A 16,994-nucleotide genomic window follows, 5' to 3' on the forward strand; every position below is an offset into this window, starting at 1 on the left:
GAACGTTAAAAACTTTTTTTGGGGGTTTTTTTTGGAAAAAAAATTTTTTCGGATATTCAATAAAACCCATATTTTTAAATTTTTTTTGGGGGAGGAGTTTTATTTTTTTCAGTTGTTGGGCAACTTTGTACTCCTTAATGATGGCCGTTACCACTTCTCTGACTATCACACTAATAGTGTTGTTGGGAACCCCCATGTGTATTGCATTTTTCTGTAGGTTTTACCAGAGGCAAGTTACCGTAGGATGATTGCCAGTTTGACACGAGGTTCCAAGTAATTGGTGTCTTTCTCTTGGTCAATCTGCAGGTCATCTTCTGCTCCACTTCATCAAACATGGCTGGGGGCATCCTCATGAAGTACAGGAAGGCTTGTGGATCCTTATACCTCAGCTCCAAAATCAGCTTGTCATAAAGTGAATGTCGAGGCCTTCTCAGTATCCACTGACTGACCCACACACCTCTGTCTCTTCTTCTCTCTCTCTTCTCCTTCTGTCAAGAGCTTGTTGCAATCTGTGGAGGTTCTTATTCTGTTGCCTGACAAGTGCACCAATCATTGAAAGTCTCTCAGCATTCATGGTAGTACAGTTTTACTGTAACTTTCAAGAATTTCGATGAAAATGAGGTCTGCAAAAAAAGGCAGCTCGATCCGAATGGGTTTCTGGTCACAATAGCCAAATTCATCGTTTGCAAAATTTTGTGCAGCTCAAACTTAAGAGGGACTGTAAGCGGTGACCAAGCGTATACGGGGTTGCCTTAACCCATAACTTCATGAGCATTTTGTGAAAAATGACTGTTTTCATTGAAAAGTCTCCCGTTACAAGTTCAAATTGCTGTAAAACTATAAAAACTGCGTCAATACTGATCAAACTTGGCACAAATCTTGACTTGACCATTGCCTTTGCAACAACATGCTCAGGCTTAAATTTCCTGTTACCATGGGAACGAGGGGACATTTCAAAATTTCCAAAAATCACTATGAGGGGGACTGCCGCCCGCTTCAAACCTCCTCAAACACAAGGGGGCACATCCCCCTTCTGGTAACCCCCTTATGTATCTCTTGGTTGGGGGCCGCGCAGAAAAAATTGTCACTTTTTTTAACAACATTTTTCAAACAAAAACAAGTGTTGGGGCCCTAAATAAGGCATTTTTTCACCATTTGAATCAACAAAAAGAGGGGGGGTTGAAAAAGGCATTTAAAGGCGTGTAAAGAGCGTAATGGGTTAACAGAAAATGATAAATACAAATGAAATTACCCAAAATCGCGTTTTTCCATGTTTTAACATGGCCTTACATATAAATTTGAAGAAATATTGTTGTTTTGTAGAATCTTTTTTTTATTTAACAGAAAATGAAAAAATACCTGAAATTACCTAAAATCGCGTTTTCCCATGTTAAAACAACGCCTAACATATAAATTTGAAGAAAAATTGCTTTTTGTAGATTATTTTTTACGGGGGCCAACGTTTGGTGAACAGTAAAGAGCAGGGATGAATTTTCTTTGCAGCTCCATGAAAGCACGAGCAAAGTCCTTGCGGTGTGACCGGGCCTTTACAAATGAAAAAATTGGCAACAATTCCATAACGCAATATATTTAACATACTACGTCATAGAAAAGGTGTTTTGCCGACATGGCAATGGAATAGAAAATGAGAACCATATGAATTGATGCAAAAAAAAACAACATGTAAATTTAACGATTCGTCATTTTTCTATTTTGTTAGAATCATAAATGTCATTCTTTGCCTTTATAAAAATACACTACTGAAGGAAACTTCTTTAATTAAATACTTCTTTAATTATATACTTCTTTCATTTGAATTGCCTGAATTTGCAATTGACCTTTTAAGGCAAATTCAAGGGCTGTCAAATCTTGAAGGTTTCATGATTTTAATTCCACCACAGATGTTAGTCTTTTTCGACTTTTATTTTTACGTTCTAAGTAAGACATAACCTTACTTTACCTAACCTTTACCTTACCCTAACCTCACCTTATCTCATCTCACCTCACCTAACTTCACTTCACATTACATTACATTAACCTTACCTCATGATAAAATGAATTAACTTGTAAGTACTTACTTTGGATATACGCAGTAGCTGCCCCTGTTTGTGAAATACTATTATTTGGAAGTGTTAGATCTACTTCGAACTGTCTAGCGTCCCGGCTTGGTTGAACTGAAGTAATCAAAAAGACAAATGACTTGATGATATAGTTTTGCATACATAGAGAGTAATTTAAAAATTTAGAGGATGATTAATATTATGAAAGAGAAATGAGTCTTCTTAATTTACTTAATATAACATTATATTCTTTCAAGATCTTGAGTAAGTATTTGATGATATTAAAATAATTTAACATTTTGGGATTTTTGTTTTTCAGTTTTAAATTATAACAAGAAACATGGCAATGCCATGAAACCAGGTTTTCAATTATCACCATTGTAGATAAATATGTTGTATTTGAAATACAAATACAAGCAACAAACAATGTAACTATGTGCAATGTAAAACATGAATAATGTAGGAGGAATTGCCACTGAAGAAGTGTTCACTATAATATTATGTATAAGGAAAAAAACAAAGGGCCATAATTAGGTCAAAAACTATCCAATCACAAAACCCCGACAATATGTGCCAGGGTGCTTGATGACAAAGCTTCTGTGAAAGTTTGAACAAAATCCGTTGAGAAATGTAGGACGAGTTCAGCAAAGAAAGAATTTGTTCACTATAATTATATTGATAATTCTGTATAATGAAAAACAAGTTACAAAGTAGACATGAAATAATATATCATATCTTTTTTAAATTACCTCCAAAGATGATATGACCTTTGACTGCCAAATCAAGTTAAAATCATGTAAACAGGATTTTCAATGTTAATGTCACTGTGACCTTGACCTTGGAGCCAGCCATGCGGAACATGCGTTCTGCACGTCATCTTGATGTGGTAAACATTTGTCTGAAGTTTCATCAAAATTCTTCAAAGGGTTGAAGAGTTACAGAGCGGACAGGATTTTCAATGTTAATGTCACTGTGACCTTGACCTTGGAGCCAGCCATGCGGAACATGCGTTCTGCACGTCATCTTGATGTGGTAAACATTTGTCTGAAGTTTCATCAAAATTCTTCAAAGGGTTGAAGAGTTACAGAGCGGACAGGATTTTCAATGTTAATGTCACTGTGACCTTGACCTTGGAGCCAGCCATGCGGAACATGCGTTCTGCACGTCATCTTGATGTGGTAAACATTTGTCTGAAGTTTCATCAAAATTCTTCAAAGGGTTGAAGAGTTACAGAGCGGACAGGATTTTCAATGTTAATGTCACTGTGACCTTGACCTTGGAGCCAGCCATGCGGAACATGCGTTCTGCACGTCATCTTGATGTGGTAAACATTTGTCTGAAGTTTCATCAAATTTCTTCAAAGGGTTGAAGAGTTACAGAGCGGACAGGATTTTCAATGTTAATGTCACTGTGACCTTGACCTTGGAGCCAGCCATGCGGAACATGCGTTCTGCACGTCATCTTGATGTGGTAAACATTTGTCTGAAGTTTCATCAAAATTCTTCAAAGGGTTGAAGAGTTACAGAGCGGACAGGATTTTCAATGTTAATGTCACTGTGACCTTGACCTTGGAGCCAGCCATGCGGAACATGCGTTCTGCACGTCATCTTGATGTGGTAAACATTTGTCTGAAGTTTCATCAAAATTCTTCAAAGGGTTGAAGAGTTACAGAGCGGACACAATTTCGTTTGACGCCCGCCCATCCGCCCATCCGCCCATTCGCCCATCCGCCCATCCGCCCGCCATACCCCAATCTAATAACCAGGATTTTCAAAATTGAAAACCTGGTTAATAAACGTCAACTGAGTAATTAATGACATACATAAATTATAAATATCTTTCAGAATTCATCGGTAATGTTCCATAAATAAAAAGAGTGGGGGCAATTTCTTATGGTTCAGTTATTTGTAATATTTTATCCTTAACATTTTGTAATTATCAATAATTGTTTAATCACCATTAAATTAGTCAAGCTTTTGAAATATACAACTAATTAATCCCAGTTTGACAGAAAAGAAGTTAAATATCACTTTACTAAATTTGTATCTTTTCTTGTCATAATAAAAGAGTAATTCTTATAGATAAGTGGATAATATATTTCCTTTTTATTATTCAAGAAAAATCGTCCAGATGTGTCACACAGTAGATAAAGGTGATTCAGACATAGGAAAGGCTCCCCGAAAGCAAAAAAAAAAAAATTAATGTTGTAAGTGAATATCTGTCACAGACACTAGATATGAAAATAAAATAAATGAACTAGCATCAAGTTGTAAAATAATATCTACTTAGAACAAAATAACAATCTAACACGCAGTGATCTCCCCTTACAGGATAAGCGATGCCTAGAGTTTGACAAAAATAAAACTGAATACATGAAATGAGTGGGTTAAAAGGAAAGATGAAATTGTTGACACTTAATTAGTACAGTTACCACTAACTTACAGTCTTTAACTACACGAATATCATTTTTACAATCGTCTCTCTGTCTCATTGGATCTAAACACACAACAATTGTTATTTTTTCTTCTATACCCTCATTCTGAAATATAGAACAGGGAAAAGGGTGTAAAGATTTGTTTTAAATTTCTATGAGTACTTATTTATTCTTATTTTCCAGTATTAAAACATATTTTTACCTTTGGGTCGACGAGATGTTTACAAACAAAACCCACAATACAGTTCTTTGTTGTAGGTGCGCGATGACGTATTATCCTATCATACTTGAATGATAAACAAATGTGACAGTAAGACTTTGATGGATAATCCTAGTTTTGAAAAATATATTTGCTTTAAATTTCATCTTAAATCGCATAACTGCTTCCTGTTTGTACCTTTATTATTAACAAATACATAGTGATTTGATATGAAATTATCTGAAGTCATTCAGTATTTGAAAGCAACGTTTCCATTCTCAATCGGAACAAATCAGCGATTGCTTCAGAAAAGTTGCGATTACCCCGTTGTCGGAATACCTGGCCGATTATCAGTGAGTTAAATTTTAATCGCGGCGACCATGAACAACAAAAAGCACTGGCAAATTTTACTATAGGTATAAAAATCTATTAGAAATGCATTTTAATTGAATTCTTTTTATATATAAACGTGTAGTCTAAAGTCGTACAAGCCAAAGCCTTTGACTTCCCCGCATTAAGTATTTTAAATTTGCATAATCAGTAAAACATGTTTTACTCTATAAAACGTTTGTCAACAAAGCTTACTACAACGAATAATTTCTTTTCAATGACGTCAATTTGCGGTCCTCCTACTTCCGTAACCATGGCGGACACTTTTACCGAAAACAGACCGTCTTTTAAAGGTATCATGGGAAAGGTTACGATTTGTGCGCTATTTGGCGGGAGCTCAACTTTGACTCGAGGTGATGGTTTCCCTGGGTCGCTGTTATAACACAAATGTGGAACTCCGTGCAGGTAAACATTTGCCTAAAATGATACATTACTTTTATGAGTAATATGCAAATTATCTATTCCTTAATGCGCATATTAGTATGTGAATTTCGGGATCTAAACAAGAAACAATCATCTCAGATTTTAAACCAGTAATAGACAATATAAATTAATCAACATTAACATGTGGAAGTGTGAAATGGATTTTCACAACTTCGAATTTGGGATCTTCAATGTTGATAAGATTTCAAAAGCGAAATCCCCCAAAAAATAAACTTCAAACAGTTTTAGCATGGTCTGAAGACTGATCAGGGCAAGAATACTCACTTCCGGTTCAAGCAGGATTAAGTATGATAATGCAACTGTATCACTGTAATAAACTCTTAAAATATAAGCACAAAAAGGAATGTATTTGCACAATTTTAATGCGTTAACTAGCAGAAAATGAAAACGTTTACTAGCACATTATAAATACGTACATAGCACATTATTTTTGCGTAAACTAGAACATTATAAAATCGTTAAAAACACATTATTATTACGTTGACTTGCATAATATTATCATTAATGCGTAAACTAGCACATTTTAACACATTAACAATCACATTATTAATGCGTTCACTAGCACATTATTAATACATTAACTAACACATTATTAAAGCGTTAACTAACACATTATTTATATGTTAACATGCACATTTTTAATACGTTAACTTGCACATTATTAATAAAGTAACTAACACCTTGTCAAAACGTTTACTAGCACATTATTAAAGCGTTAACTAAAAAATTATTAATATGCTAACTAGCACATTTTCAATACGTTAACTAGCACATTATTAATAAGTTAACTAACACCTTGTCAATACGTTTACTAGCATATTATTAGTGCGTTAACTAACACATTATTAATATGTTAACTAGCACATTTTCAATACGTTAACTAGCATATTATTAATAAGTTATCTAACACCTTGTCAATACATTCACTAGCACATTATTAATGCGTTAACAAGCTAATTATCAATATGTTTACTAGCATATTATTAATACATTTTCTAGCACATCATTATTACGTTTTCTAGCACATTATTAATGCGTTCACTAGCACATTATTAATGCATTAACTAACACATTATTAAAGCGTTTACTAGCACAGAATGAGTGTGTTAACTTTCACTTTCTTTATTCGTTGACTAGCACAATATTAATACGTTGATTAGCACAATATTATACGTTCACTAGCACATTATTAATGCTTTAAAGTAGCACGCCTCCAGATTCTCGATTAATTTCATGAACATTTTGAAAATGTATTTAAATGTGTAATATTGTGAAGTAACCTACTTGAAGCAAGTTACTCTTTAATAATGGCACTTACAAACCACGTTTATTACCAAAAAGTGGTCTAAATATGCATAAATAGCCTCTACTGCGTTAGTAACGCAGTAGAAAAAAAAATGTTAACTATGAAAAATTAGTCATTAATCGCACAAGTATATGTAAACTATGACTTGAATCTTGAAACTCTTTATGTTTCCGTACATCTTAGTACATGTTACTCAAGTTTGATTTGATTGAAGTATTTTGACTCATCTGGAGGCATGTAGCTTTAACTAGTACATTAATAATACGTTTACTAGTTCATTATTGAAGCATTAACTATATATCTCACTCAACGATTTTGTGAAGATATTCAAATAATTCACTCATATTCCTATCAACTTAAAATTGTAAAGGATTGTTAAATACTGGTTTTACAAAATCATACTCACCACTTTATTTGCATCCCCCTGCATACCGTAATTAAATATCGTTGCTTTCACATTAAAATGTTCCAAACGAGATGCTTTGTACGGAAGATCCAGTTGAATGAAAAAATTTCTGAACGCCTTGAAATCTAAAGGGTCAGCAATACACATACCTTCATTTTTCGTAATACCTGCAATATTTTAACCTAGCATTGTTGAATCTGAAATAGCACCCGGTGAAAATTGCGTGGCGGCATTTAGTAAATGCGCCGGTCTAGTAATCTAAGGGTCGCTTGCCGTGTGGGTTCAAACAAGAAACAAGTCGTTGTTTCCCACAGCAAGAAACTTTACACTTATCGCTCAGTACTGGTTTGTTTCAGGAACGGATTCGAGAGTTTGTCAAATAAGCGTATAAATTCCTATGCAATCGAACCAATAAACCGTGAGTTTATATTGAATTAACATTTACAGAACCTCGACTAAAACCCAAAAGCCTAGAAACATAAAATTTATATTTTCCAACTATGATCAATGGGGGACTTAAAACAAAATATATGCAGAAAATGAATAAGAAATTTGCTAGGAAATGAAAATTGAAAATCGTATTATTATGTAATTTTTGTCCCAAAAAAGAGTTGCAATACTTGTCATTCTTGGGTAATTTTTAAGATAAGAATGCTTATTCTGAAAATACCGGGAGAAGGAATGATCTGAAATTTTGCACACAAGTTATTGCTCTAGAAATCGATGAAATATATTACATACGGAAAGTTATGTTGTTGTTGCTTTCTGAGACTTTGTATTTTGCTAAGAGCAGCGTAGGAAAATTGATATCACCCCATGCTACGAGGAACGAAATGCATGACCTCAGAAAAACTACTACAACATAATTATCCTTTTATTACATACCTGTTTTTAGAAAAAAAAGACTTTTAATATGCTTAACTTCATACTTACCTTCTTTTAGTTATATCAGAAACAGAAATATAGCTGTCAAGTAATGAAATTAAGAAATGACGGATCAATACGTTATTTTTGCAAAAGAGGCCACGACCTATTTAGTTCAAAATGCTAAGAATGGTAGTCAACGAGAGAAAAAATATATATAGTATTTGTCACTAAAATCATTGAGTCTTTTATCTAATGAAGCGTATTAACACATACAAATCGCGTGTTTTTTAAGTTAAAAATATACGCATTTAATAAAAGACAATACGTAGCAAAATATCATCTTTAAACTTGATATTTAAAAAAAACAACGAAAACATAGGACTAGTTTGTTTTTGAAACGGAAAGTGTTAAAGAGAAAACTATACATTTATATTTTAACAGTCTTCTACCGTATTTAGTCACACATGACCACGGGTAAGAATAAAATGATATTCATAATGTCCTGTCGTGTACATGCTTTTATTACATCACGTATATCATTTCGTAGTATTAATTATGACCGTTACCAACTTACCAATAGCCTGTATTCTCCATTCTGTTATAGAGTCTGGAACGTTGAGCATCGTCTTTTTCTGGCCTTTTCTAAAATTCACAAGCAATAACAAATTTATCATATCAGCGGTTTTTGTTATAGGACGAGTTTGAAAAAAGGTTTTTATAAACCTTTTCTTACAAAGCTTTAATAAATTTAAACCGTAAAATGATAACAAATGTGTTTACATGCCAACATATGAACTTCATTGTTGGGAAATTTCTTAACGTCACTAATTTGTGACAATGAATATAAGGGTAACATATAACGATTGTATCATAGTTTTGGGACCTTTATGTTGAAAATATGTCAGAATTAGATCGTAAACATATACATGCACAGTGCGTTAACTGTAAAGTTACCCGCACTCTAGAGCATGCCTATTGATTGGCTCATCTTTTCTGGGGTTTACTTATTGTGACGGCAGAGAAAAGGAAAGCGATAAAAATATCATATTCAGATGCTCAGTGATTGGTTGCTTTTTTCTGGGGTTTCCCTCGTACAAATCAGATAGCATCGTGTTTCAATGCTCTTTCTATAACTAATACAACACAAGACAGAAACAATGCTGCCGATAAATGCGTGCAAGGATATCCTCTTGATAAATGTGTGTGCCTCAATCCAGACATGGCTGATTCGAAACCCAAGCAGTTTACGACCATGTTTCCTTACATAACACCGGTGTTGGCTTGTACCAGGCAATATATTCGAGATGGCCCAGTTAACCAACAAACTTTCTTCAAGGTCCAAAGGAAATGAAAATGAAAAAAAAATTCCAACAAAGCTAATAACGCCGATTTTGCTGGTATTATTTCCTCTTTGACCTGTTAATTTGAGGAATGGATTTGCTAAGCTTTCTTTTCCGAAAACTGTCCATGTGCAGGCTGACCTGACTCTATACTTGTAGCAAAGGTTAATCACATGTAATTAGTTAAAGCCCTAATTAAGCTTTTTCCAAGATAAATTACTGAAACATCACAGAAAATAAAAGCTGAAGGCAACTGTAAGGGTAAAATTTGAACCCTAGATGACTCACACGTCCAGACTTAAGACATCAAATAGCCAAGATTCGTGGAAATTTTTCCTAGTTTTACTTGGTATACCCAGGTTAGCCAAGCTCGCGATGTCCTCCAAATAGTCACTTTCGTCATCCAATGATTTTGAAGTTATCGATGTTTTATCTGTAATGAGAAACAACTTTTTAGAATTATTTATTTTAGGGCTGTCATTTAATATCGCAATATCGATATAGCATCAATATTCATTATCCGACACAAATATTGTTACATGTACACAATTTCAAATAACGATACAAGCTAAAATTTATTTCTGTTAGTAAATGAACCTCTCTATTTTGCATAATAAGAGAAGTAACTTTTTCCAGCGCTCTTGGCTTACTTGAACTTTTAACTCCGTGACAAAAATAGAAATAACAAACTTTCTGTTAGTTTGTAGTATGTAGTATTTGTAATGTCTAATACAAGCATGAATAACACCATGCTCGAAATTTATAACACAGGTTAAAGTATGTTTCATTGTATCTACTGTCAAAGTCGATATATCGTCGATTTTGTCTCTTGATATATAGACACAAACTTTTCCTTCAATTACAGCTATATTTATTTTACAATACAAACAACTGATTAGTTGTTGATATTTTAACAAGGTACATGACCCTATATAAACGGTAGTATAATATGACGACATTCATTACAACCTCGAAATTTTCTCATTTGTTTAAAAACTTTAAATAAAAAGATAATCATCGCAAAATTGTGTAGCAGCCTTCTAATTAATTAGTATTAAAGTTTCGACAGTTATGTTGCCCTTAATAACACTGCACGTTTGTAACTTGCTTTTCATTAGATAATCATGACGTTCCTATGAACTTTATCCACTTTGTACGTAAACGTCACAATATACAGTCCATATATTGCTTGATTTAAGTCTGGTCATGCACATGTATCAATGACATATTGTTTAACCTATGGAAATCTGTTATTGACTTGTAATGAACTGAACGAACTAACGCCTTTGAACAGAATTAAATGTTGAAAACGTTACGATCTCTAATGGTTACACATGCACATGTTGGCAACAAAATTGACTTATGGCCTCCATGGCTAAGTTTTTAAGACGACTGACGACGTCTAATCACCAGCAGGCCACCGCTGTAGGTTAAAATCTGACATAAGCTTTGAATATTTTCATGTGAGGAAGTTGTTAAAGTTAGGTAATTGAATGAGTGTAGTCATACGCAGCTGCAATATGTATCAGAAATAAAGCACGGTCTGTGCGTCATAAATAATGTACGGTCTGTGTACAAAAATAATGCACAATAAGTGTATTAAAAATAATGCATGGTCTGTGTATCAAAAATAATGCATGGTCTGTGCATGCATCATTAATAATGCACGGTCTGTGTTTCATTAATAATGCATGGTATGTGTATCAAATATAATGCACGGTCTGTGCATGCATCATTAATAATGCACGGCATGTGTTTCATTAATAATGCATGGTCTGTGTATCAAAAGTAATGCGCGGTACATGTATCATAAATAATGCACAGTCTATGAATAAGAAATAATGCACAGTCTTTGTAGGTTTAAAATATAATGCACTGTATGTGTATGTTTTATTAATATTGCACTGTCGTTGTTTCTAAAATAATGAACGTCTGTGTATGCATAAAAATAATGCATGGTATTTGTATAATAAAAAATGCTAGGTATGTGTATAAAAATAATTCACGGTATGTGTATGTATAAAAATAATACACGGTATGTGTTTGTATAAAAATTGTGCACGGTATGTGTATCATAAATAATGAACAAAATAATTCCTCACCAGTATCACTAAAATGTCGCAATGTGACTAAAAGGGTGTCGGTATTCATTGTAATAGTGAAAATTCACTATAATTTACAGTACAAATGCTCAGCAGGGTCGGTACTAACCAGTAATAAGATATTGCAGCTCATCTATACAAGATTTAAAGAACGCCATGACGCATTTGATCGAGAGCTTCTTTTCCTTCGTCAATTTTAGTGCTCTAGGGTAGCAACTTGCGTATGGATTCATGCCCGCTGGGTTATCTGACTCATATAAAAGCTCTTCCGCCAAGTCGAATCCTCCTTGACAACATGTTTCAGTAGCACCATATAAACATGCTAAAAACAAATTTGCTCAACATTTAATACTGAACACATAATCTGAAGCAAAACTATTTTGTTTCCTTTACTCAAAAATCAATACATTTTCTGAAACAGAACTATACGGTTTCCTGTACACAAACAAAAACACAATACACAATCTGGGACAGAACTTTATTGTTTCTTGTAAACAAATATCAATATAAAATCTGATACAGAACTATATTGTTTAATTTACACAAACATCAATACAAAATCTGAAACAGAACTTTATTGTTTCCTGTTCACAAAATTATATTGCTTCCTGTACACAAAAATCAATACACTATCTGAAACAGAACTATATTGTTTCTGAAAACAAATATCAATATAAAATCTGAAACAGAACTATATTGTGCCATTAAAACAAACATCTAAACAAAATCTGAAAGAGAACTTTAATGTTTCCTGTACACAAAAATTATTACACATAAATAAATTCGATCTGAAATAGAACAATATTGTTTCCTTTGACAAAAGTCAATACACAATCTGAAATAAAAGTAAATTGTTTAAATATTTAAACGCGAAATATAACTCAAATGGCAGTAAATTACAGCCAATGTTAATATGAAACAGACTTGAACAAAAAATAGCGTTAAACCAGGTGACGCCGAGTTTACCTTGAAGGAATATCAAATGTGTTGGCTTGTCTTCGGATTCACTCAGAATCACGATCCTGGGGTACAAAAACATTGTGTCTTAATGCGTTCACCACCGTTTAGGATCTTATAAAACATAGTTGGTTTTAAAATATAAAACAATCTTTGTATACTTAGTTCAAAGTAAAACCGAGCTTTCACTTACAGTCGCCATCTCTTCGTTTCCTGGTATTTGCCTTGCAGCCGTCAGTGGTCCGTGTTATATCATTTTCATCCACAACAGCGTTAGTCAACACGGTCAGGCCGGAATTCTGACATAACAATATATGTTTTGAAATAATGTAACTCCATGTCTTTAATGAATCATAAAAATATTCATATAGAATCTATTAATTTCTTAATCTACACGGTTATAAAAAGGATTAAAGACTTACGGATTCAACAAAGTTTGGAGACTGAATGACATTATTGTTTTACTTTTCGACAAGATAATAAAATATGTATGCCATTGAGATATCTACGGTGGCACACAGGCGAAATGTGTGTCTTTGTATTAATCTCGTGCGCACGAGATACCTATAACGAGTTACTTAGTCGTGTTAAGTCGCGGGAACAAGATACTATGTCGGGCCCTCGAGATTAAAAGGTCGTGAGCACGAGATCTCTTGGCTACGAGATACCATGTCGATGTAACATGTTACTTAGGTCGGTTCGAGATAAGTTAGTCGTTAGAACGAGATACTCTGTCGTGGCCACGAGTAACTAAGTCGTGGACACGAGATAATTAGGTCTTAGGAACGAGATACTATGTCGTGGCCATCAGGTACTATGAAGTGTCTACGAGACCACGAGTTAATTTAGCGGTGCGCACGAGATACTCTGTCGTGGCCACGAGTTACTTAGTCGGGGCCACAAGTTACTAAGTTGTGGAAACGAGACAACTTAGTCGTGTGCACCAGAAAATCAACCAATCAGATTACACTATAATTATATGTATGTATTTTTTAAACTTAGAAATATTTGTGTTTAAGTGTTACATGCAGCATTAATTATGATTGTACATCTAAAATTTTCACAAAGAAAAACAAGTCAGAAATTTCAAAGATAATATTTTATTAGGTTAATAAATTATCATGAATTATCACTTGATAACTACAATATTGGTCATCATTTTTTAACTATAAAATGATATACTAATCAATTCACAAAGGATTATTAATCATGATTATATTTACAAAAACGCAGTACGTATTAATATAACTAAATGCAATAAAACTTATTGCAAAACAAAATGGGCCAGGGTGGGAAGGCAAAAAGACTTGAAACGTGATCACAACTACAAAATAGGTTACAGAATGGCGCGCATGAGAAAATAACCTTTATGTAGGAAGCTAAATAGCCTATCAACTTCAAGAGTACACATTTAAATTAATCCAATGATTAGTAAAAAAAATAAATAAAACGTAGACCAACGAGATAAGCTGATATAATCAGAGGTAAACATGATTAAAAAAAACTTTATCACTCACAAGAATTAATTGATTTTAACAGATGTATTAAAATACGCTAAATAATTGTTCTTTTTTAAATTTAAACAGAGAAAAACCAAGCCAGAATTTTCATATATATTCTAAACAACAATAAATATCATTATTCATCATCATTCAGTTAATGTCTTACAGTGATCAAGCCATTAAATCTCGAATTCACATTCAATTTGAAAAAAAATGTGTTCATTCGAGTTTACACACAATTCGCTTAATACTGTTCTGTGTCTAGGAAAACGCCAGATATCATTTTCTCTAGAAAAAAAACAAAGAAATAACTAATTGTCCATATTCCAGAAAAACGTCAAATTCCAATCTCTCTAGAATGAAATACTCCAGTTTGAAATTTTACCTTGTTAAGTATACAACTGAGTTCATAAATTCTTATCAATTAATTAACAAATACAAATATATGAAATATCAAGAACAAAACTTTTCTAGGAAAACGTGACGTACAATTTGCACCAGTAATATTTTCTCCAAGGTATTAGATTTTAACTTGTAAAAAAAAGATAGCTAACTTGATAAGAATCTTTTTCAAGATAAACACCCTAAAATAAAATTCAAACATTTCTGCCCCCACTGTCAATAGGATAATCAATCTACAGATAATGCAAAGGACATGTTACAAAACCAACGAATGTATGGATAAGAGTAATCCATAAGCCCCTCTTTAAAAAAGGGAGCTAAAGGCACAACCTTAACAATAACATATAAGCAACAGTATTGATAAAAATTTCCCTTAACCGCCTTGTGCCCTCTTAGTTCAAAAGTAAGCCTCCATCTTTAATAGCAAACAATTCTATAAAAGGAAAGTTAGCTTTCATGAATGGGCAAAAAGACATCAAAAATTTTGATTTTCTTATCTTTACAAATATATTCCAGAGTTAAATTAACCGTTTTGACTTTCGCGCAAGTACAAACAAAGTCAATTGGACGAGACAAAATTGATTACTTATAAATAGTATCAAATTGACCAGTAAAAGATTTCACAACTGAAATTCAATTTGAATACAAAGAAGAAATTTCTCCAGCAGATGAACTATTAATGTCATTGGTACCCATATGAATAATGATAATATCATAATTCAAATTAACTGCTCCTTTGGCTAATTGTGTAATCAATTGTGCACGAATATCAGTGTCCAAAATATCATACACATGCTTGTCAATAGAATAGGAAATGAAGATACATTTCTTGATTTTTGGATTTCTAAGACGATTTAAACGGGAAACTGAAGAAAAAAGTATAAATGAACATAAAAACTTTATCACATGTACATTAATGTGAATAACAAAAACAAAACAAAAAAGAGAGCACAAAGATGAATACACATATTTCTTTCGCTAAAAGAATTAAACGCCTAATTAATTGTCATGCATTACAATACTAAATAACATATTACAACTTAACTTCGTATAAAGAGACATCTTTATGAAATCTACCTATCAAACATTTTTTGGTCAAGGTCAACAGGCCATATAGTAAATGTGCATAGACATAGGGACTTCATTCTATCTGTTTACATGCATCTTCATATATACTCATATTCCTCTTTGTTAAACTGAGAGAACTGGCTTCCATAACTTTATACATGTATGTCACTTTTATTTTGATGTTCGCTGAAGTCTTTTCAACTAACAGAACTGTCAATTTTACATTTAAACACACCCCTGGAAAAAATTACGAAGCGAGTCGCTACTAGCTTTTTTAAAAGCTAACCTTGTCTACCTTTTAAGTAGGAATATCCTTAAGCATAATTATGATTATATGCAGTAACAGGACATAATATAGAAGGATACAGCTTAATAATAGGGGTTTGTAGCAAGCGTTGACAAAATTGAATAGTTTAAGACCATCTAAAAGTAACACAAAGATTTAACCCAATGGTACACACATCATAACTTAATAAAAATGTTTAACTTCCAAATCTGCCTTGCTAGTAGGAACTAAATTTGACTATCTAGCTACCAAGAAAAAGGCAGTTAAGAATACACACCAGAAAACTGAATCATCAGAATTGTCAAAATTCAATAAACCATAATCTGACTTAAAATCAGAGGTGAGATGGCTTCGACTTGTTTGACCGAATGTTGTTTAATCCGTGTTAAACACGTTAAAGACAATTTAATGAGGAACTGATTAAAATTATTTAATGAATATCTTAAGAATAAATGCATAGATCTTACTTTACTCAGATGTTTCGAATACTGCCCACTCACATATTTAAAGACTGAGCATATAACTGTAAAGTGTAAGTATGCCCTTGCAAATACTTATAATAAAAATATAAACATAACAAAACATAAGATTCTCATTGGATCCTCAAATTTATTTGAGAACAAGCCGCATAAGTTGACAAATTTGTAAACTTAAGGTCGTGTTTTAACTTTATTAGTTCTTTTTTCAGAAAGAGAGAAGAAAAAGAAAAATATATGTTTACATAATTACCAATCATTTAATAATTCACCAGGCACAGAATATTCTCGGGTACTACATGTAACATCTCTGGTCAAAAACAAAAGAAATGTATCACTCAAATGCAATTTAGAAAGAGAGTATGTCAACCTATTTTGAATAAATAGGCTGTTTTAATTTCACATTCATAAATGGCAGCGATATAACAAACTTTTCTTAAACCATTTTGAAATAATTAAGACCTTGATGTACCAGTACTCAAGACTTAACAAACAGATGAATTTTCACAAAATATTACAATACGTTTACCTTTAGGATGATTGCCTCATAATTAAAGAGCATCCACAATAGCAAATAAATCCAATAAGCCAATATCAAATTGCTGTTGTTTGATAAAATCTGGAAATTTTGTACGGAAAAAAAATCGAAGTAACCACCGAAGCCATATAAACAAATATCAGTTGAAAACACACCATCTTGCTTTGACCAATCATCATACAACATAATGGATATTCCATTATAAACAGGTAAAAAC

The 16,994-nt window shown here is 32.9% G+C and overlaps 1 protein-coding gene across 1 annotated transcript in view; it reads right to left on the bottom strand.

The window, feature by feature from the left end:
• Nucleotides 1–405: 405 nt before the first annotated feature.
• LOC132721102 (complement C5-like) overlaps nt 406–16,994 on the bottom strand; it is a 45,364-nt gene continuing 28,775 nt past the window's right edge. The window contains exons 18-26 of the mRNA XM_060705353.1: nt 12,699–12,804; nt 11,658–11,870; nt 9,735–9,879; nt 8,681–8,748; nt 7,240–7,406; nt 5,279–5,500; nt 4,503–4,599; nt 2,079–2,174; nt 406–533 (exon numbers count right to left, since the gene is read on the bottom strand). Coding sequence (XP_060561336.1) covers nt 406–533; nt 2,079–2,174; nt 4,503–4,599; nt 5,279–5,500; nt 7,240–7,406; nt 8,681–8,748; nt 9,735–9,879; nt 11,658–11,870; nt 12,699–12,804 — 1,242 coding nt within the window. The remainder of the gene's footprint in view (nt 534–2,078; nt 2,175–4,502; nt 4,600–5,278; nt 5,501–7,239; nt 7,407–8,680; nt 8,749–9,734; nt 9,880–11,657; nt 11,871–12,698; nt 12,805–16,994) is intronic.

The sequence above is a fragment of the Ruditapes philippinarum genome, unplaced genomic scaffold, assembly GCF_026571515.1.
Source record: "Ruditapes philippinarum isolate M1 unplaced genomic scaffold, ASM2657151v2 ctg5167_1_1_1_1, whole genome shotgun sequence".
Classification (NCBI taxonomy): domain Eukaryota; kingdom Metazoa; phylum Mollusca; class Bivalvia; order Venerida; family Veneridae; genus Ruditapes; species Ruditapes philippinarum.